General features: G+C 39.8%; 2 protein-coding genes across 2 annotated transcripts in view; one reads left to right on the top strand and one right to left on the bottom strand.

Annotated features, from left to right (window-relative positions):
• sult4a1 (sulfotransferase family 4A, member 1) overlaps positions 1 to 3,961 on the bottom strand; it is a 45,570-nt gene extending 41,609 nt beyond the window's left edge. The window contains exon 1 of the mRNA XM_033614829.2: positions 3,610 to 3,961. Within this exon, the coding sequence (XP_033470720.1) occupies positions 3,610 to 3,778 (169 nt within the window). The 5' untranslated portion in view covers positions 3,779 to 3,961. The remainder of the gene's footprint in view (positions 1 to 3,609) is intronic.
• Positions 3,962 to 6,493: 2,532 nt separating this feature from the next.
• Positions 6,494 to 20,368, top strand: pnpla3 (patatin-like phospholipase domain containing 3). Its single transcript, XM_033614827.2, has 9 exons — positions 6,494 to 6,814; positions 8,256 to 8,488; positions 8,612 to 8,677; positions 11,682 to 11,891; positions 15,717 to 15,777; positions 15,903 to 16,079; positions 16,181 to 16,313; positions 16,492 to 16,599; positions 18,163 to 20,368. Exons 1-9 carry the CDS (start codon positions 6,628 to 6,630, stop codon positions 18,401 to 18,403), a joined length of 1,416 nt encoding a protein of 471 aa, XP_033470718.1. The 5' UTR covers positions 6,494 to 6,627; the 3' UTR covers positions 18,404 to 20,368.
• Positions 20,369 to 23,523: the final 3,155 nt, after the last annotated feature.

Below are 23,523 nucleotides of genomic sequence, written 5' to 3'. Positions count from 1 at the left end.
GTAATAAAATCTGACAAGCTGATCTTACTTTAAAAAAAATCTAGGAAACTGCTTGCCTTGAAAAAAGTAAGTAAATAAATCTTTCAGTCTTAAGTTATGTTTACTTCATCAATAAGATTAGCTATTAGTCTTAAGTTATGTTTACTGAATTTACATACTTAAATTCTAAGTACATTAAGACTAATAGCATTTAGCTAAGGTCATGATTCTAGAACTGATGTCCAGTATTTAGTGCTTAGGTTTTTTTCAGTCTCAACCAAATCATGAGGGAAATATCTGCCTCTCTAGCAACTACATTTTCCTCTGTATTCCCCATAGTCACAGGCTTTATCTGGATTTTTCAATGAAAACAGATAAACTTAAACATGAAAACTGGGCACTGTAAAACCAGCACATGAGCTGAAAGAAAACTAAAAAGCTTTGTAAAACTCTGCTAATAATAATTATCCATTTATCTCTACAGGTGATAACTCACACAGTTATTTGATGAATTGTATGATGTTATTTGTGCAGCTGTAGTGTTTTAGTTGGCGAACTGTAAAATAATAATAAAATAATACAAAGAACTCCTTTTGCAGTTTATTTGAGATTTTTGAGAGAATTGCACTTTTCCTTCCACAGTCAGTCAGCCAGCACGAGAGGTACTGATTTCCAGAAGGGTCTGAACAAATCCTGTACATTTAACACGAGGCCCCTCTGGAAGTAATGGGAGGATGCAGCACAAATCTATGCTTGCAGGGCAAAACCTAAACAGGAAGCAGCACAATCTGTTACACCCAGGAGAGTTTGGCTCTACTGCTGTCTCTCACAGTATCATGTAACAGAATGTGTGCAGCAGTATGATACAGCAACATGCTGCATTCTACCTACTTACATCTGCATACACATATACAGTGCATTCATGCGATTAAACCCATTGAGCATTATTTATTGCTTTAATAAAGTCTGTAGTGTATGCTTTCACTCAGTCATGCACCCATTGAACCCTATGACCCCTATTTTGGCCTGGTTTTCAAACTCCTTTCTGTCAGTCCAGTCAATAGAAGAAAATATTGGCATTGTACATTTCTGCAAACCACAAGTGCATTACATTAGTATGTTTCATACATATCATATCAATTCAGTTTCTAAAGTGACATGGTGTATGAGCTGTCTTTGTCATCTGGAGGTGGAGGGGGATGGTGGATGGCATGTCACCTAGGTGAAATACCTGCAAAGCTGCAGACCAATGCAGACCACTTCTTTGAGACCAAAAAACAACAAAAAAGTTTTTTTTAGCAAGTTTCCAGTAGTAGTGACTTGCATCAAACATGGGTGTTTTGTAGAGACCTATCAGTGTTTTTCCAGCAGCTTTTTAGGCACCAAAACATGGGTGTTTTGTAGCTACCTGTCACTATGTCTCAAGCAGCTTTTTAAGCATTAAAAGTGATTTTTTTTCTGCTTTTCCAGTGATGTCAAGGTAAACCAGGTTACCCGGTATTTTAAGCCACAATTTAATCTTTTTCTGATCACAACTATGTGTTTTTGTGCCTATACCTAACCACAGTGTTGAAATATAAAGTTTCAGTGTTTCCACAACACAACTGTGTGCAAATGTGGTTTGCAGAGACATACAATGACAACATTTTTTGTGGGTTGCTTATTTCAATAATTATAAACATGCTTAAACATAACTAAAGGCCTGGCCAATTAGAATGACACATTCAATGTATTTCAATAGAACTGCTGTGATCAGTGGATTTTCTAAAAGGGACGTCATGTTCAAGTTTGGTGGACTCTGACCCTGAATTTTCCCTCTTTAGTGGCTTGTTATTGAACACAGTGATGTGCAGTTGTGAATAAAGGAGGGTGGAGTTAACAGATACAGTAAGGATAACCCAGAGAAAATCATGAAGCTGTTGTTGCTGACGAGCACCATCCTAGCCTGCTAGTTAGTGCTTAGTTCTCCAGCTATACAGCAGTACATTAGCGCAGCATCACTAAGCTTCTAGATTAGATCAAATACTTCTGCAAGGATGTAAGGATTAAGAATAAAAAACAGTAACTGTCCATCTTACTTCGTGTAGAAATCCATCACTCTAAAAAAAGGATTCATGGGGTTAGTGGATAAGAGCATATAAATGGGGGGTTTAGGGCAGTAGTGTAAGGAAGTTATAATGGGCCTCAGTGCACATTACTATGACGGGCCCTAGTGCACGCAGTCATGCATGTATTGTTTCAACACAAATAGAGACTTGACATTGGACAACATCCGCAACCATATTACCCAGAAATCATCATTGCATATCTGACAAAAAAAAAATCAAAGAAAGTAAGAAATTAATCATTTCATTGAATCACTTTATAGTTCATTAATATATTTTATAGCTTATGTAGAAAAAGAACATAATTTTGTTTTAGCTAGCTACTGACAATTTAAAAAAAAAAAGAAAAAGCAAAAGCCATTATGCAATTGGGTTTGCCTTTATGATGATATATATAGCTATTGGCACCATCTTTAAATTTAAAATATTGCCTTTTTTAAATCATCCTTTTTGAACACAGGTATATTTCCAAGGTAGCTATCTGAATCACATGCAAGGGCCCACTCTCTCTACGGGCCCCTCCACCCCGAGGGCTCCAGTGCAATCCCATTGCCTGCACTGTCTACATGTACGCCCCTGGTTTGGGGGTCCTCTGCCAGAAAAATATGAGCATCAAATATTTCCTGCAGTCAGGTGAATTTTTATGCATCAATATGTGCATATGGTGGAAATTTATGGTGCAAATTCATGAATTTTGTCAAAATAAAAGTCCTCTGCTACTTTTGTAGGGGAGGTGAGGGGACAAATGCACATGTTCTAAATATTGAGTAGGACGTGTCCCCTAAGTGTCCCCTGAAATCTACACCTGTGGGTGCCCCTATGCTACTGAGATGTTCAACCAAAACAAAACAACAACAAAACAAAAATTTAATTCACATGTCAACAGTTCAACTCCCACTGTCCTTCTGCATGCTGACATCGAGCCCCAGCTGCCCACCAGCCGTCACATGACCGGACCCACCCAGCGCACAACAGGGCACCGCGCGGCAGCCGGCCTGCTGCAGAGCTGCGCAACGACACTCTGAAGCTAGATGTAAACACCAACTTCCATCTGCGTCTCATGGCGCGTGTTATGGTGGCTGATAAAGGCCAGCTTAGACGTGTAGGCTTACTGATGCACTATTAGGCATTCATCAATTGTTGTCTGCATCAGATTATGTAATGCATGATGGGATACTGCTTGTAAAAGCGTGATATTGGCCTATAAAATATAATTGTGTTGCACAAGCGCAATATAAACAGGGATGTTAGGTAACTGTGACCCACCCAGTGCTGTTAAATATAAAACACGACCTGATGTCCAACTTTCATGATGACTGTGGCCTGTGCGTTATTCAAAATGAACCCTATGACCGATTAAAGCTGCACATCTGCTGTCTCTGTGTTGTTATTTATATTCATATGAAACTTTGATAATCACAAGGGAAGCCTGCAATCACCGCTGCAGTAGAGAGATGCCAACAGCCAACAAATGTGAACGCACAGAGAGCAGCGTGCCCCGAAGGTGACGCAGAGACTTGTTTACCTGACTTCGGGTAGGTGACGATCCATATGTCGCTACTTCTGAGGGAGAAGTTGGCGATCTCCTCCATCTTCCCTCTGCAGAAGGGCGGCAGCCGCACTCCATCAAACTCGAAGTATTTGCTCTCAAACTCAATCGGCGTGCTCGGCGTATCTGCCTCGCTCTCGGCCATCCTCGAAACCAGCCGCCAGTGCAAGAACAAGAAAACGCGCACACCCACGCGACCGTTTTTCCCCTTTTTTTGAATTCAATCAGACGTGGAGATGATGATGATGATGATGATGGTGTTGAGGTTGATTTGAAACGCCGCTGCTGTGAATGCTGCACGGCAGGCGGACGAGTTGACCTACAGCCAATCACGCGGGGGAGAAGTGATGTAATGCGCGCGCACAAGTCCCAGCATCAGGACCACTCTAGCCGAGCTCGAGGATGCGCGCGACCGCAGGGGAAGAATGTTCCCCAGCACATTACACAGAGCTCTGCTCCAGTACAACCTATGAGGCAGCTGTAATAATCCTATAATATTATTATGGGCCTATGGTCTTACATACAGCCTACTCAATTACTATGTTGTCACATAAACTGTGTAGGCCTAAAATATTCTATTCTTTATTAATGGGTCTTATAAGTTTTTTATAGTGTTTGTGAGTGCTTTTGACTTTAATATGCGATTAGATATTAGGCTACATACAGAGGTCATAATACTTTAAAGGAACAGTTCCCCTCTGCCCTCTCTCCATTACTATGGAACTAGATGGCACCCAGTATGTGGTGCTCAAAGCACTAAAAAAATACACAGCAAAAAAAACTGAACAGCAATGTCTTTTTCCAGAAATCATGACCTGCTACTCAAGATAATCTACAGACCTTGTTGTGAGCAGTTTCATGTAGGAACTACTTTCTCTCTTCTGCTGATACCCAAAGTAATGGTGTAGGCTACTGCAATTTCTGTGTGTGGTTTGTACAAGTGGTGTTGCCATACCCAGGCAGAAGTCATTGCTTGACTGCTGTGGGTACAATCAATGTCAAACACCGTACTGTATTTCTCTTTCAATTGTATTAGGCTCAAAAGTAAAATGTAAAATTGAGTGATACATAATATCACTGTTGTTGTTGATAGTATGTCATAAAAAAGTCATAAAAAAGTTATAATATAGTATTTTAAAAAATGTCATAGTATAATACGAAGGGATGAGTGAGTACACCATCATCTGTATCTGTACCTGTACCTGTTCAGCAAACTAAATTATCTTTATTTGTACTCGGAATGGGCGGAGTTTGACCAAAAGTAGGTGGGGTTTCAGGTGGAAATGGATGCGGCCTAGCCAGAAGTTTTGTACTGCCTGAAATTTACATAGGTTGGTCAGAAGTTCTTACATTTATGATTTATTAGACAACTATTTACAGAACAATCTCAGATCATTTTTGATCATAAAAGAAAGAGACAGTTGAACGTATTCTTATAGAATGTCTTGTATGATATCCTACGAATTTGTGTCCCACGACTGACGCTATAATTAACGTAAAGTTACAGAGGTTAGGTTTAGGAAAATAATCATGGTTGGGTGTCTTTAGGTTTAGACAGGCAAAGTCTAAACCTTTTGAGTGAACTTTGAGTCAGTTTTGTGGAAAACATGAAAAATCTGAGAGAACAGCCTGCACAGCCACCCAAATTATTTTTCTTTACCAGGGATGTTTGCACATTTTACTGAGATGATACTCGTACTTGTAAAAGGTAGCCTATATTTTCCCTACCAGATACTCGTTTCATCCCAGTACTTGGCTCTACCATAATAATATGTCATAAATGTCATAAAACTGTCACAGTTATAATATAGTATGTTATAAAAGTCAGATAAAAGTCTTGGTGTGTGCACTTTTGCAGTGCAGCCCTCAATCATACTCTGCCTTGCTAAAATGACACTCATCATCAAAACTTTGGGAATGACTGATCAAAGATTTTTGTGTCAAAATGCTACTAAATGTTCAGATAAGCTGTTAAGTTTCAAAAAAATTCTCATGAAGGGAAATTTCCCCCAGACTCCCCTGGATGACTGGGTCACAGAGGATGGCAAGGTAAATGGTACCCCCCCAATATTGAATAGGTGATTACAGCCTTGTATCAGTGAGAAGGCAGACATCTCTACAGCCAATATCTCCAACATTTGGCAACTCACACAAAAACAATCTAGACTGATAAACAGCACAAAAGGCAACCCAAATCTAGGCCTATAACATGCTCTGTCTTTTGAAAGGTCCTGATGTCATGTAAACACACAGCAGTGAAAAGGAGAGTGTGTTCTATCACCATTATGTACGGCCTACAGTCACCACAGAATTATTTAACAGGTATGAGTAATAACTGTCAGGGAAGAGCACAGAAGCAGAGGGAGCATTTGTGGTTTCGCTTCTGTTTTTAAGGGGATAGTAAAGTCCCTTGCGTGTTGTCTGTCCCACTTGCAGTTGATTGGTTGTTATGTCGAAAGAGAAATTGATAGACGTCCATTACTCCAATCATGCGCTTGAAAATTATGTTGCATTTACTGTCCCTCGGTGACTTCAAGGGGCCTCACGTTCCGCCTCACCTGAGAGCATCAACGTTGGATAATGAATAAATAATAGTTTTTAAAAATCCAAAGGGGTCAATCTTCATGGCTTAACACAAAAATATAAGCATGTGCACGTGAACAGTAAAATTGCAGTAAGGCTTTTTTGGTACATGTTCTGCTATTTATATCATATAAATAAATCCCTTAAGAGAAAATAAGTTATAGGAATTGGATAGACGCGCTGCTGAACCGCTCACATCAATGTTGTGGTAGTTCCGACAGCACCTGAAGGCATCATTCTCAGTGCTTCCTCCCTGCACTTCCCTCTATGGATCCAGTTGTTGACCTGTTGAATAACTCAGTTAGCTCCTGTTCGCCGAGCACTGGTGACAGTTGTGCGACTCCCCGTCTGCCGCTGCGCACTCGGTGATCAGGCCGCTCTCAGGGCTCCCCAACCGGGGTATGCACCACCATGTTCGACCTAAACGGCGGCTGGAACTTGTCATTCGCCGGGTGCGGGTTTTTGGGAATTTACCACATCGGGGTTGCCAGCTGTCTGCTGGAGAAAGCGCCCTACCTGCTGAAAGGGGCCACCAAGCTGTACGGAGCCTCTGCCGGTGCTCTGACCGCCGCGGTGCTCGCCAGCCAGGCTTCAATAAGTAAGACACACCGCTGTGGCTCGGTAGCCTGGAGTTCTATGTAGGATACATTTGAGGCAGGATATGGAGGACAACGAAAGTCCTGTATAATTGATATTATTTTGAATAATTAATTAGGCCACTATTCTGCAAATCGTTATTCTGGTGCTTAATTTACCTTTTTTGGCATTAAACTACTTCTGCATACTTTCAGCTACAGACTCATGTTCAGCTCTTTAAGGACATTTCCGCTTGAATTCAGCATTTTTCTTCCAAGTATATTAAGCGTTTTTAGACTTCTTGTCTTGTAGTTTCCAGGTTTTTCAGCAGTGTAGTCAGTGCATTTGAGCTTTTATATCTCAGCCAATTTGTTTTATATTTCTGCATTTTCAGCAATGCATTTCAGCTGTCAGCATCCACACGCACTTTCTGCAGAAGATGCCTTTTCTAGTTATTTTTATTGTTGTTATTAACCTATTATTAGTAGACCTATAATAATAATAATAATAACAATTATAACAATAACAAGCAATATATTATTTATTGATTATGATTGGTGTTGTTTTTAATTATTGCTGCAGAAATATATTAACAGTATACAAACACACACACACACACACACACACACACACACACACGCTTAAATAACATAGATTCAACTTCTTTAATTTCAGTTATTGGTGTGAGAAAACTGGTTGAATTCTAGTAAATTTTATCTTTTGACCAACCTGTGTGTATTTTTTGCATCTAGAAATACCAAAATATATTGTATATTTTTCATATATGAAACATTAGAAGACTCAATTTTCCTGCATCCCAAACATAAATCGCATGAATGTCATTAACACGTAGGCCTAAAAGAATTGAATTGAATTAAATTAAACTAGATTAGATTAAATTAGATTGAATTGAAATGAAATGAAATGAAATGAATATCTTTATTATCCACCAGGGTGGAAATTTGTTGTCAGCCCTTTAGATACAAGAGACAACATAATAAAAAGCAGACAAGCAGTTTGGGGAAAAAAACATATAGATAAGGTCATTAGAAACTTTTTACACTTTAAATGAGTTTATGTGAGAATGCATCTCGGGCAATATACTGTACACAGAAAAACAGGATCACAAGAGGGCTCTGTTTTCACTGTGGACAGTGTGAGTCAGAGCCTCTCTTTCTCTCCCATGAAAAAGCAATAAAGGCTGATATCAGTAAACACGTGTCGACCAACAGGAGGCTGCAATGACCTCAGCATGGGCTGAGTACTCAGGAGAGGGCTCACTGAGGTTACTGGTGGTCACTGACTCCTGGTAGCTTTAGTGAATATTGATCCAATAGCAGGCTGAATCTTGAAGGTGTGTTTTCCAAGTTGCAGCTGATTGATCACAGGGAATCTTCAAATCAGGAGTGTAGCTTCAAAGTCCCATTTCCTCAGCCTAAACTGTGTTTTCTTCTCATTTTTAGCTAAATGTTGTGAAGATGTGATCGAGGTGGCAAAAGAGGCCAGGAAGAGGAACCTGGGCCCCCTTCACCCTACCTTCAACCTGGTCAAGGTGATCAAGACTGGCTTGAATCGTGACCTTCCTTCTGACGCACACATCCTCGCCTCGGGGCGGCTGTGTGTTTCACTGACCAGAGTGTCTGATGGGGAGAACGTGCTGGTGTCAGAGTTTAGCTCCAAAGAGGAACTCATACAGGTGCGGGAAATCTGTGACATTGTTATTTTTAATTCTGGAGAAGCCTCTTCTGGGGCATCCGTCACAGTATTGTAAGCACAGGAAATTGATTTTCTCTGGTTTAACCCTGCACTTTTTCCACAGGCGCTGATCTGTAGCTGTTTCATTCCCATCTACTGCGGGCTGATCCCTCCATCCTTCAGAGGAGTGGTAGGTGTCTGCAGCTGAGTTGCTATTCAACAAGGTTGAGCTTTAAAGTCTCCCTTTTGGGATTCACAGTAATTTGTACAAAACTGTATTTCACTCTCTTTCTTCTCCCAGAATAGTTACTGCCTCCAAAGTTTTTTTCTGAGCAAAAACTAAAGTGTTAAAATTTTTGTTCAGTGTAGAAGGAAGTTTCATTGACAAAGAAAGATCACAGTTTTTTCATGTAGCAACAAGCAAAGTTGAAAAGGGAGTCAAACATCAGAGAGGATAATCATCATGATCCTGAATTTAGAAACATATTAAAATTTGAAAAATAAAATTTGAAGATCATTTTGAATTGCCTTTGGGTGCATCTGTGATCCAAAAGCGTTCTATTACATGACAGCGTTCTATTAAAACCTAAAAATAGGACTGGAGGAATACTGCACAGGAAAAAAGCAACAGGAAAATATAGGTCAAGCCACGAGGCTGCTATGAGATCATTTTAGTTTCCTTTATAAATCAATCAGTCTGGGTGGCTTGCATGTTTAGAAAGAGAACTTATAATCGATTTAGCTGTAAGTCCTGGTTTGATACCAGTGATGTCTTCACTTGGACTTATCAGCTGCTATTGGACTTTGACAGTAATCTAATTGGGACAGATAGAGCTGGGGTTACTGTGTGTGTGTGTGTGTGTGTGTGCCACTGTTAACAGGCAGCACTAATCAGACCTACTCCCTCTGCCCTATTGCCAGCTGGTACACAAGCATAACTAAGTCAGTCAGATTAGATTCAGATGACGTTATGTAGTAATAATAAAATACAAAGGTCAAGTGATTCACAATCCATACATATAAAAGTACTCAAGCGAATGACATCAGCTCAGTGCTTATCATTTACAGTAAATATAAATCGATTCAAATTATATGATGAGTTTTTTGTGTTAGGACCAGACGGAGAAGCTCCAGTCACAGAGTAAATCTCTGTGGTAAAATAGGACATCCCTGACAAACACTGTCTTTGTGGACATCTTGGTACACTTCACCCTGAATACTGCCTGTTGTCCCAGTCTTTGTGCCAGAGTTCCATGTCAAAACACCACAGGGAACACAGTCTGTCCTACAACTTGAAGCTAGATTCAGTCAAACTGTAAACACGCAGCTGTCTGTATGCACACATTCTGTCTGCAGGCTATATTTGTGGATTCTGTACATTGTGTACTTTCTGCTGCCTGACTGCTGCTGGCTCAGAGCCCAGTTTCATGTGACTCACCAATTCCTTGCATGAGTGTGCATTAACTTGAGGCATGACACCCTGTGGACAACTAGTAATTTGGAGAATAGCTAGTGGTGTATTTATTAAAAATCAAACATTTGTAGGCATTTGATAGATAAAACTTAAAATGGACTTAAAGGGACAGGATCATACTTGTATTAAAGGTTTCTACTAGAACATGCTTACATGCCATAATGGTCAAAAACACTTTATTTTCCTCACACTGTCTGCGTTGGAACACCTGTATTCACTCTGTCTGAGACGCTCCATTAAGCACCTGTAGGGTTGCCACATGTTCTGGTTTTCCCGGGATTGTTCTCTTTTTTGAGCGACTGTTACGGAAAATGACTATTCTTTCTCGGCACACAAAATATCCATTTTTATTGTTGAAATGTATTTGTAATTTAGAATGTCAGAGTTCCAAATAAAACCAGATTCTGTTTTTTCTTCTTTACATTTAGAAATCCAACCATATGTCTGTAAACAGGAAAAGCTGAGTAGAACACAGTGATGATTGGCCAGATGCCTGTACTTCTTTTCAATTGGTAGCAGAAATATGAACGTTTACCTTATCACCTAGCAATTGCTGGGCTGTCACTGTCTTAGGTAAGTTATCCAGTCATTTCATATTGTTTTGTGTAGTTAGTAGGCTATTGTATTCCCCGCTGTACTGTGAAAGTTTTACACTTTATAACTGGCTCACTGGAGTGCAGAGATTATTTTATTTTGAAAGCCCCCAACAGGACGTCGTAGTTAGGCTACCCTCATGTCTTGTGCTACTGTTGGGATGATTGAGATGTCTAACGTAAGTTTTGACAAATCATTGTGTGCAGCAGAAGTCTGAATCACTTTGAAATGACACTCCTGCAGTCATCATGCCAATGGCATACTCCCTCAAAACTTGCAACATCTGTGGCATTATGTTGAGTGGTCAAACCGCACATTTTAGAGTGGCCTTTTATTGTGACCATCCCAAGGCACACCTGTGTCGTAAAAATGCTATTTAAGCAGCATCTTGATATGCCATGTGTCAGCCGAGTGGATTATCTTGGTGTAGGAGAAGTGCTCACTAATATGGATTTTAACAAATTTGTGACCAAAATTTGAGAGGACTGAATGTATTAAAAAAGCCTTAAATCTTTAACTTAAACCTGTTAAAAATGGGAGCAAAATCAAAAGTGCTGTGTTTAAATTTTTGCTCCGTATATGTTAAAGTGTCAAAATCCACACTTCTATGACTCTGTATGCACATTGATGCATCCTGACCTCCATTTCCTCACTGACCTATATTCTGTCAAGCTGGCAGTGAGGTTGTAACACAGATAACACATTTTTCACTCATTTGGACTGCTGGCACCATCTCTGCCAAACTGAATGGGATTTTACAACTGGCCCTTGGAATAAAGTTAATCCTTTCTCTGTGGCATTTTAAGTGCTTTAAATGATAAATACCCTCCCTTCGTTTTCCAAGGTTCCAGAGGTTGAATCTGAAATGGAATTAGAGCATTTCATAAAGCGAAGATGTTAATGTTGCAGAGACGTGACTGATAGGTCAATTGCTAAAGTGTCTTTAGGATGTAAGCTCAGAACAATCGCAGGGCACAAGTACCATTATTATGGTACAGTAGCCGGGAGGAACATCCCATGGGTTTCAATGGGACTCCTTCTGTAAAGGATGATATTGCAATCTACTCTGTCGTCAAAGTTTAAAGTACTTCAACTCTTGATGTAAATATTTCTGTCTTTTCTTTAGCGCTACGTGGATGGCGGGATCAGTGACAACCTGCCACAGTCAGAGCTGAAGAACACCATCACTATCTCGCCTTTCTCTGGTGAAAGTGACATCTGTCCCCGCGACAACTCCACCAGCTTCCACGAGCTGCGCTTCACCAACACAAGCATCCAGATGAACCTGGGGAACCTGTACCGCCTCAGCAGGGCCCTGTTTCCACCAGAACCAAAGGTAGGGAATACCTCAGCATTAGAGGGACACCCTGCTTTTGTCAGATGGTGTATAAGGTGCATTTAATAAAGTTAAAAAAAAATAGTAGAAAAGACAATAACAAAAAATATGATGCAAAATGGTAAGTGTACTTTTTGCTACAGCCAGTGGGGCATCTGTAGATCAGGAAGTAGAGATGTTGTTTATGTATCAGAAGATAGCTGGTTAAGTCCCTGGCCCCTTCAGTCTAAGTGTTGCAGTGAACTTGGGCAAGATAATAAACCCCACTGGTTTGTGGATTCCCATTTTGAACCGGCCACTAGGAAGTACGCAGAGTGTTGGAACCAATTTTTGAAGCCAATTTTTGTGGTGGCCAAATAGTGGAATTACAACTACGCAGGCGGTCACGCCATGCCATTAGGGCCCAAAAGACCCCATGGACTTACATTGGGAAAGAGATGTCTGTAAATCAGGTGATACATTTTTTTTTAGCATTATGACCTGACGAAAATGACCGGTTTTAATATCAGGATTTGATCCATTCAGTCTGATAACATTTGGAAAGTCTAAAAGAACTGCACGAAAAAATCATTTTATATTAATTTAAGCTAGCAGAGCACTAAACCAGAAGGAGCTGGGTGAGCTGTTGTCAAGTGCGCTTGCTCTATGGGCCCAATGATGCGAGAGCAGCTCCGATCATCTAGGTATTTCATACTGCAGAAATCAAGCTTTTTTTTTTGGCTTCATGCACCACAGGATCTCACCTTAAATGCTGTATCCAGGTCTCTTTATACATTCATGGTTTTGAAGGCTGGGCTATGGCATTTTGGCCATGGCCATCTTGGTTTCTGGAGTCAGAAGTGACCATATTAAGATGAGAGGGTGGAGATAGCCCTAACACTAGCTGCTAGCTTAGCTAGCATTGTACATTTACAGCTATGGTTAACTGTGATAATACTAATGCTAATGCTAATTTTTGCCACCAAATGCAGGCTTAATCCATTAAAACAAAATGTACTTAACGGAAAAGTAACTGAACGTCCAACTCCTTCGAAGGTCTTTTAGTACAACCAAACACTGAACAAGACTTCTTTAGACACCAAAATGTTATAATTAATTTTCATGAACAGAAAACGCACTAAGGTGGTGACAGCTATGGCTACGCCTATACATTGGAATCTGTGGTTATGCTCAGGTTATGTTACCTAACCAGTGTTGTTACCATGGTAGCGACCTGTCAACAGACAGCACTAATCAGTCACTCAAAATGGCCACACCCTTAATTGTGAATAACTTTAAGCATTAATAAAATGTAAATGAGTGAGTTACATAAAAATCACCCTCTGTATAGTTGCCATGAATGTTGAAATTAGCTATAGAGACTAGGGATGCACCGAAATGAAAATTTTTGTCCGAAGCCGAATAATATTAAACGCTTGGCCGAATACAGAGTACCGAATACCGAATATCGTTGTTTAGTTTTTCATTAGTTTTTGCAGATGAACCCCTTCCAGATTAGTGTTGTCACGGTACAAAAATTGGATCCCACTGTACGATACCACTGAAAATATCATGGTTCTGAGTAGTACCATGATACCACAGCGAAAATGAGGCAGATGTGCCTTTTGTCATTTATAAAAAGATAAATCACTTTTCTATAATACATCAATGATATTTCAATGGAATAAATTACTTATTGACTTATTCATACTTCAAAAACAGCATCAATGAGTGATTAACATAGGGGGGATCAAAATAAAATAAATAAATAAAATAAGAATCAAACAGCCACCCTCCTCCCCTTCATAAGTAAAGAACAGTCCCTAAAGTGCGGTGAGGTTTGTGGGCCATGAACGGCTCGTTTCTCCTCTGACACGTCACATACCTGTGTTCAGCTGGCTCGGCTGTTCAGGTACTTCTGGGCAGTCCACACGCCAAGAAGAGGATATTTTGGGAGCCGACTTATCCGTCGCCGGAAAGCCAATGGCCGCCGTATTTGACAGGAATACATTACTGTCTGTGTCTGTGACCCCCGTTCAACCCACAATCGGTGGGATTCGCCTTTCGTTTCTGCTGGTGGTTGAAATCTGTAGGCTGCTCGCACAGCGTGCTGAATGATTTAAGCCTATTTTGCTCGCTCAAAACTATTTTTAGTCGCAAATGCGAGTGCAGTGAGGGACGGATCGCCACACTGCCAACATTTTAATCCGCCCGTCACGGCACGCTGTTTGATTGCGTTATCAAAACACGCCACTATTATTCAGTCTTGCTTTTAACTTATTCCACCGAATCCCGAATGTGTGTTTTTTTGCAATATTCAGCCGAATATATTCAGTTACCGAATATTCGGTGCATCCCTAATAGAGACCAAAATTGTTTTTTGTACCAGGCTATATATTTCTGCTGTAAAGTTGGGCATTTTAACATGGAGGTCTATGGGGATTGACTCGCTCTTTGAGCCAACCTCTAGTGGCCTTTAGAGGAACTGCAGTTTTTGGCAATTCAATTTTGGTTTCATTTTTCAGCCCCAGAGGTTGCTGCTTGATCTACTGATCACCTTGTATAGTAGCCTCAGCAGTGGTGTAGTGATAGTTGATGCTGTTGTTGTGGCTGTTAGGTGGGTATACTGTAAACAGCCAGAAAAAGAGAAAGGTATACCCCATATACCTAGGTATACCCTTCACTACACCACTGAGCCTTGGCCACCAGTGTGTGTGTGTGTGTGTGTGGTGCCTGTGTTGTAAAGGGCTTTGAGTGGTTGCTAAGACTAGAAAGGCACTATATAAATACAATCCATTTACCATACGTGGTCTGGTATGACCATAAGCTTATGGTAGCTAATGTAAGCTAATTTTAGCAAACTCAAGAAAGGTATTCTTTTATAGAATTGAAATTACTACATCAGTTTGTCTGTTTTATGACCAGCATGCAAGGATTGGCCAAAGTATCTCCACACTGAAACTGAAGTGGCTCGCTGACAGTTTAAAGATGTATACTTCACTGTCACAAGTGGATAAAGTACCTTTAAGGCACACAGGAAATAAGCTTTTTTATGCCTTGACTCCATGAGGTTTTGCTTTCCCCTCCACTTTCTTAATCTTCCTGCGACCCCTCTTAAGTAACCCATTATGCGGTGAGCTTTGACCTTGTTGGGGTAGAGCTGTGTTATTGTTATACAGCCTGGCTACTCTCTGCTCTCCTCACGTGTGTGTTATGTCGTCTGGCTTCTACAGTTATGTAATTGGGTGCATTAGTCTGTGTGACAGGGGAGGTGTGTTCCTACCACATTCCTAGAGGGAGGAATTACCTCTCTGTACCATGCCACATGACAAACAAGCCTGCAAGCGGTAACTCTGTGTCAACTTGTCACTACAAACACACACACATGGCAGTGCATAGGAACACAGAATTTGAATGTCAAATAATACAGAGGACTCAGTGTATTTTGACCCGTGGTGACCTGTCCCTATCAGTCCAGCCAGTGGGTTGGCTGTGATCACCTCTGATGATGTCAGAGCTCTCTTTTTATGACACTACTTGCCAAGTCTTTCTTGAATGAAATTTTTTACATTTTGGAAATTTGTTTGCTTTTTTGCAGAGAGCTAGGTGAGAAATTTCACACCAATCTTACATTTGTAAATTCAGTCGGGTATGGAAAATTCAAAATGCCTAAATAAAAACAAATCAACCAAAGAAATCAAGAGAAATTCACCCTCACCTGTTGTGTGATGTTATGAAGTGAATTATGACAGTGATGTCAAAGAAAATTGATTGTGTGTTGTGTGTTCTCGAGATATCGCATTCATGAGAATGACTGACTATTAGATGTCCTGTCTTCCTCCACAGGTTCTGGCTGAGATGTGTCAGAGTGGTTATAAGGATGCTCTACGTTTCCTTGAAGAGAACAGTGAGTACTCTACTACTGTGTTACCATGGTGATATCAAATAAGCTTACCTAGGTATGATGCATCCCTATTAGCCTCTAGTTTAACCCTTGGACAGTGTTAATGATGTCATGTTTTGTGGTGCCAGACCTGCTGATGCTGGAGCGTCCGACCTCAGGCCTTGCCCCTCCAGAGAGCACGCCCACCTGCTGCTGCAAGCATACAGAAACCACCAAAGAGTGGGTGCTCCGTAGGCTCCACCTACTGAGGAAACAGCACTGGTGGCTGGATGAGCAGATTGCTCTGCCTACGCCCATCAAGAAAGGTGTGGTGTCATCCCAGACTGTTGGTTTTTAGTAATGCAATAAGTTTTGTAAGGCCTCTGTAAAGTGGTGTGTGGTTGACTGTTGTCTGTGTGTCCTTCAGTGTTCTGCGAGGCCTGCCAAGACAAACCTGGCCTGATTGCCAAGGTTTCCGAGATGCTGCCAGTGAGAGTGGCCTCCTACATGCTCATGCCATACACACTTCCTGTACAGTCGGCCTACTCAGTGGCCCAGAGGTCAGTATAGATCTGATTCTGAACATTACAATATCTCACCTTTAACCAAAAGAATTCTGCATTTCAATCTCATTTTCACTCATCTTGAAGAAAAAGTGAGGTCCATGACCAAGCTATCAGTTTCCATGTTCAACATCAGTTCAGTGCCTGTTGATATAATGTTTCTGCTCTGCTCCAGGTTTGTGGAATGGATCCCAGAGGTGCCAGCTGATATGCGCTGGCTGTTTGGGGTTGCAGGTGGCATGTACCAACAGGCCTGGAAAGGAGCACCAACCAGCTCCATGAGGTGACAGATGATTTTCATACAGTGTAATACAGTGTTTGAGTTTAGTCATACAGTTATCCACCTGCAAATTACAAACCAAGAAGGTTGTATATGAAAAAATCAGAAAATCACTAAAAGAATACATCCAGCAAAAGATCTCAGAAAGTAAAGAAAAATCACATTACTAAAAAACTTACTGCCCCTCGCTTGTATGCCTCCCCGCACCAGTCACGTTTCTCTTACAGTTTACATCCATGTCTGTGAAAACATAGATGCTTCACACATGTCTTTCCCCCAACAGCACAGAAGATCTATACAATCAGCACAGTTTCAAGGTGGACACCCAAGATTAGTGTCACTAATTCAGTATCTGACCAAATGTCTCCTCTTCCGTTCCTGAGATATGACATTGAATAATGGCCAGAAAAGTGTCTTATGCAGATCATTATGATGTCACAGTGAAGTTGACCTTTGACTTTCTGGATATAAAATGTCATCATTTTATTATTTTATCCTATTAGACATTTGTGTGAAGTTTTGTCATAATTAGCCGATGAATTCTTGAGTTATGGCCAAAACATATTTTGTGTGGTCATACTGACCTTGACCTTTTACTTTCTACCACAAAATTCTAATCAGTTTATTCTTCAGTCTAAGTGGACATTTGTGTGAAATTTAAAGAAATTCCCTCAGGGTGTTCTTGAGATATTGTGTTCATAAGAATGAGACAGATGCAAGGTCACACTGGTTGACCTTTGATAATTGAAATCCAATCAGTTAATTGTTTCCTCCAAGAGAACATTTGTGCCAAATTTGAAGAAATTGCCTCTCACTGTTCTTGAAGTATTGCATTAACAAAAATGAGACAGACAAGGTCACAGCGACCTTTGACCACCAAAATCCAATCAGTCCATCCTTGAGTCCAAGTCAACCTTTGTGCCTAATTTAAAGAAATTCCCTCAGGACGTTTTTGAGATATTGTGGTCACAAGAATGAGACAGACAAGGTCACAGTGATCTTGACCTTTGACCTATGACCACCAAAGACTAATCACTACATTGTTGAGTCCAAGTGGACATTCTTGGGATATTGTGTTCACAAGGATTGGATGGAGAGCCGGACAGACTCGAATTTTGCGGTAGAAGGTCAAAGGTTAGGGTCAGTGTGACCTCACAAAATATGTTTTGGGTCATAACTCATAATTCATATGATAATTACTACAAGACTTCACATAAATGCCCACTAGGATAAAATAATGAAGTGAAGACATTTTTTATGCAAAGAGTCAAAGGTCAACTTCACTGTGACATCATAGTGCTCAGCAAAACACTTTCATGGCTATTATTCAACACCAGATCTTCTGTGACATGGATGAAAACTCTAAGAGAAACTTAACTGTGCGGAGGCATACAACCATGGGGTGGTAATTCTAGCTGTCAATTGATTTTTGGTACTTTCACCTCTCATAAACTTTCACACATTACATCAAAGAATGTGTATGCTTTTGAACTTTGTTGCCTATTATCCTATGCACAAATTGTTTTTAAAATAAGTGAAACTAACTCTATGTAATCAACTTTACAGTGAGCCCTGCCTGAGGAAATGCACGAGCACACCACCTCTGCCCTCAGAGTGTGATAAATTCATGCACAGAAACACCCTGCCTGTTCTCTCCTCCCTGGACCTGCACGGCAGCTACTGGGAGATCCCCAAATCTTCCTCCTCCTTGTCCCACCATCATTCTCACGTCATCCCCTCCTCACCACAACAAGTCTGCTTCTTTGTCGGCTCACAGGATGAACCTTTCAGCCCTGCACAACAGTAAAATGATTCCCAGGACATGAACTTTAACTCTGTGGTCAAATATCCACTCTGGAGTGGGTGGTTTGATAAGTGGTAAACATTTGAAACCAATAAGCAATGGTGTCTAAATGTTTTAAGGAAACACATATTTTTATGTCTGAATCTGAACACTCCAGGCAGCACCAAGTATATTATATTTTAATGAGTGCTCTGGAAGACAGAGTCGCAGCTTAGGATCATGGATATGTGTGTATGACCTGTTTTGATGTACAGCACAGAAATGTGTCTAGTTTTAATTCCACATTCCAATATACTTAATTCAGTCGATTCATTTGTCTCTCCAGAAGTGGCTCTCTCTATCTGTTTGTCCTTTAGATCATGTCTGTTTGTTTTCACAGTTGTGAGATATCTCCAAGTCCCATATGACGACTCTAAGGTGACATGATGCATTTTCTGATGACCATACTGGAGGTTTGCTGGCCTCATTTCTTAACATTTTAAAGCTGGAGTGTGGAACTTTTGTCTCCCCTCTCTGGCCATGAGGGTAATTGGATAAAAACTCTTGACATAAGCTCATAAGGTATACCTGCAAGTGAGCTTGCAGCATCTCCCCTGCCCCTAGGAGCACTCTTTTATTTACTTTAATCCCTCCTCTGAATGCTGAGTTTCTTATTATATCCAAAGCATCCCATCCAAAATTTTGGACACTTATTAGGATTTTCCAACCTAGCTTGGGGTGGCTGTGGCTCAGGAGGTAGAGCAGGTTGCCTGCTAACCTGAAGATTGACGGTTTTATCCTGGCTCCTCCAGTCCGCATGTGGTTGATACTCAACCCTGCATTTTAACTGAGTAGCAGGTGGCACCTTGTATAATATAGCCTCAGCCACCAGTGTATGAATGTGTGTGTAAATCGTTTGTTTTATGTGTTGTAAAGTAGGGGTGGAAATCACCAGAAGATCCACGGTACGATATTGTCACAGTACTTAAGTCACAATACAATATTATTGCAATTTTAAATATGTTGCAATATACTGAGTATTGCAACAAAATATATGGCGATTTATTACCTTTTTCAACTGTAAATTATTTTCCCGAAGGAAAACTTTTATCAACATCTGTTTTACCTAATAAGATAAAGTTTTCAGTCTGTTCATCTCACTTCAGTCATTTTTTGCAGCAGCAAAATGTATCTAGTGGACTGAAAAAGCAATTGATTATATTATTCTTGTAGGCTACCTAAGGTTTAATTTGTATTTGTAAGATTAATAATTTATATAATTAAAAAAATGATACTTGGCACTATGTGGCAATATGATATTGCCACACAAAAATATCGCAATTCTATGCTGTTAATGAGATACTTGCTACAGTTGCATTTTTGACTCACCAGCTGTGGTGACACCTTGCAGACAGCACAACGACAGTTACATGCATAACTTCAAGCTTTAATAACATCTAAACAAGTGAGTTATATAAAAAATCCAAACAAACAAAATACTTTAGTAACAAGATGTTTCCATAACTGCAGAATTGATGGCCAAAAAGTTGTAATAAACTAAAGTGTCCTTTTACCACGATGATGTCAAAGACCAGATAGTGTACAGCATCACACAACTCTAAATATCAAGACATATCTACTAAAAAAAGACAAGTCGCTTTACTCACTGGTCACTAACATTACTGACCAATACTTAATTGCAGGTTAATATAGTCTGTTTTCTGTGTTTAAAACAGCAAGACCTCCATGAAGGACACAAGAACAGATCCTCCATAGAGGTCACTGTTAGGACCTCAATTGCCAAATGAAACACTGATGCTGACTGTGTTAACAAAGACTGTGCAACCAGTGTTATTGTAATATCAGTGTTATCAGTGCACATGGTCTAACCTTCAAGTTGTTAATATGTTTCAGTCATTTCTCACTTGAATGTAAAGGTGTTTTATTTTACTGTGATATTCTTTTAAGATTAAACCATTTGAAATCTTATTTTGTTTGTTTATTTGCTGACACAACAACAACTTGGATGGCCACAAGGCAAATACATTTCCCACAAAGTCAAAGAGAACACAAACACTGCACATGAGTCTACCTCATGGCAAGTGGTATGGGACTGTTTAAAGTACTAGTGAGGAACTTATGTTTTTTTTCTTTTAGCTAAGGGGAGGGGCACACAACTTTAAATGTTTGTATTTTGTATTCATTTTACCACATTTTTTTTTTAAGAAAACATGCCTGATAAGCTTGGGTGAGTTAGGAAGGCATGTTTTCTTTGAAAATCACCAAAATTACACCATTCATCATAGCTAGAAACTAGGAACAGAAATTGTCACTGGATTTTAAAATTACCGACAGCCTTAGGACACAATGTGCAATGAGAAAAAAGAGAAGAAAAAAAACCCAGCCACCCACCTCCTCTGATAATTAAAGAGCAGTCCATACGGTACCTGTTGTTCTGGTAACACTGCCTCTGATGCCCACGCCTACAATGCATATTATTTATGATCTGCCTATAGTACTTTATAATTGTAGTTATAAAAAGTCATAATGCTTCATAACAATAATCATTATAAAGCATTTTATAATAACATATAAGGTCAAGTATCATTATACTTAATTGCTGGTCACTCACTAGACTCACAAGTCAGTCTTTAGACTGTTTAGCTTTGTTTATCAGAAGATGGAGATCTCTGATTGTCTGGTGGCGAGACCTGTCACTCACTGACCTTTTTTATGGAGGTTATGTCTATAATACATTATAAGCACATTTATATGACATTATGATGCAAATGTTTGGCTTTATAAAACTTGTATTTTCAACCATGTATGACAGCTTATGACAATGTTAATAAAGTATTAGTTCTTATTAATAATCTTTAATAAAAAAAATTACAGTGATAAAAAAGACCAAAACAAATTAAAGCTTAGACTACAACAAAAAAGAGAACAACAAACAAACAAACAAACAAACAAAAAGGGTGAGGTCAAGGGGGCATACAGAACAAAACAATAGTTTTATACTGTTCAAGCTTCTTAAAGACAGGATTTAAACAATGTTCAAGGGTCCATCAATTTGATCAGGCCTATCGTCATTTTGAAGAGTTAGCGCAGCCTGCTGATAGCAAATCCATATAGTCATTACGCCAGCTCTCCACGCTGACACAGTTCAGCTATCTGCTTAACTGATAGGAAGGCCAGTGCTGTAATACCATGGGCAATTTTTGTTTGTGCAATGGCCACTTTACCAGACATGGTTTGATATTAAGGAAGCATGACATGTTTATAATATATTTATTATATTCAATATCTTACCAAAACTGCTTAACAAGAGAACAGTACCACAAAAAGTGCATCAGCACACCATCTACTTCATAGCCATACGAGCACAATTTGGATAATGTATGATCAGGGTGTAACGTAAGCCCTGTGTGTTATCCTTATTTGCCAAATCTTAAACCTGACACAATTACATAGTTCAGTACTACTTTAAAGTGATGCGTTCCATTGTGATGAGATATGGGAATACCTATATCACTTTCCCATATTCTGTAGAATTTTTACCACAGGATTTTGCAAGAGAATTGTAAAAGTAGAATGTCCCTTCTGGGAGTGAATTTTGGATTGTACTATAAAACTGGTAAAGATAAAACTTTATTATGTTCGTTTAGAATTTTTTTTCCCTTAAGCCTTTCCCAACTACCAATGTGTCTCAAACCATTATAAGCCCAATGCAGGGAATATCATGAATTATATGCCATGTTGTACTGGTGAATAGCTGGTAGCCCTGGTGTTCCTCTATTTTGTGAGTTTATTAGTTTTTTTTGTTTGTTTGTTTTATAGTTAAATGGTATAAATGGCATAACAAAAGCCAGGCTTGGTAACATATGTATTTTTATAACTTCAGATCTGCCCCACAGGGATAAAGACAAGACTGTCCATCTCCAGCAGTAGTCACTGATTGGACCCTTAATTACACTTTATTCTTTTCAGCTCATATAACACAAGTAAGGTGTTCAAGGCAAGGATAAAAATAACAGGTGATGCTGTGTAACCTTGGCGTGTAGACTGATGAAGATGGAATGGGCCAGACCTTACACCATTTGTTTAAACTGTTGTAAATGGTTCACAGTAAAAGGCCTTTACCCATTTCAACACTGGCCCAAATCCATATTTGAAAAGGGCACAAAACAAGTCATGCCCCCAAATCCCAGCCCATACTGGGCTATGTGAAAAAAAAACTGATTTGTTTTGACTCATGTCACACTTTTTATTTATTATTATTATTTATTGTACTGATAGTTAATTTAAATGATTACATTATATATTGACATACGTAGAACATGCAAACATGTCACCTCTGTATCTCTTCATGGAAACTGCTTTCTTCTACTCTGGGCTCTTCTTCTCTGGGTTCATCTCTTTCTTATTCTTACAGATTATTATCATAATCTAAATCTAAACATCAGACGCCAAAATGACGCCAATTTAGTCCAGCGGAGTTGCTCACCTGGCGCATACATGTAAAAAAGCCTCTACTCCACACCTGCCAGCTAATAAGCCTGTGTTGTGGGCATTCACAACCCCAACCCACCTACTCCATTACCCACCCAGACAGCCCATCATCTACATCTGCCTCTATGGCTTGACACAACTCCTGTGTTTTTCACTATGTCGATCCTTTGTTTGAGCTCCTGAATGCCTACTTTGAGGACTTCATTGTTATTTTGCATCTCCTCTCTCTGGTCATTTTCTGTTTGGAGTATTTTCTGAAGATCTTTTGTTTATGGAGGGCTCCCTTCTTGTATTGCATTGCCTCCTCCTGCTCCTCCACCTCCTTCATGAAGAAATGATTGACACAGATAATCTCTTTCACATCATCCAGCTCTGGGTAAAGTGCTTCCTCCTTTTAAAACTGCTTTTCTATTTGGAGCATTCTTTGGCTCCTGAATGTGGTGTTGGAGGGATTCATTGTTTTGCCCCGCCTCCTTCTCTTGGGTAAGTGCACTCTGCATCTCGTAGACTCAAGCATCTCCTCTTTTTGGTCCCTCTGTGTTTGCTGCAGTTCCTAGAGCTCCTTCATTTTTTTCATCCAAGGTTGGTTTAAGTAGTTTTATTGAGTTTCTTTTCAATTTATTGATTTGTTT

The sequence above is a fragment of the Epinephelus lanceolatus genome, chromosome 23 (genome assembly GCF_041903045.1).
Source record: "Epinephelus lanceolatus isolate andai-2023 chromosome 23, ASM4190304v1, whole genome shotgun sequence".
Classification (NCBI taxonomy): Eukaryota; Metazoa; Chordata; class Actinopteri; order Perciformes; family Serranidae; genus Epinephelus; species Epinephelus lanceolatus.
Note: the sequence above shows the minus strand (reverse complement) of the source record. Positions and strands in the feature narration are given on the sequence as shown.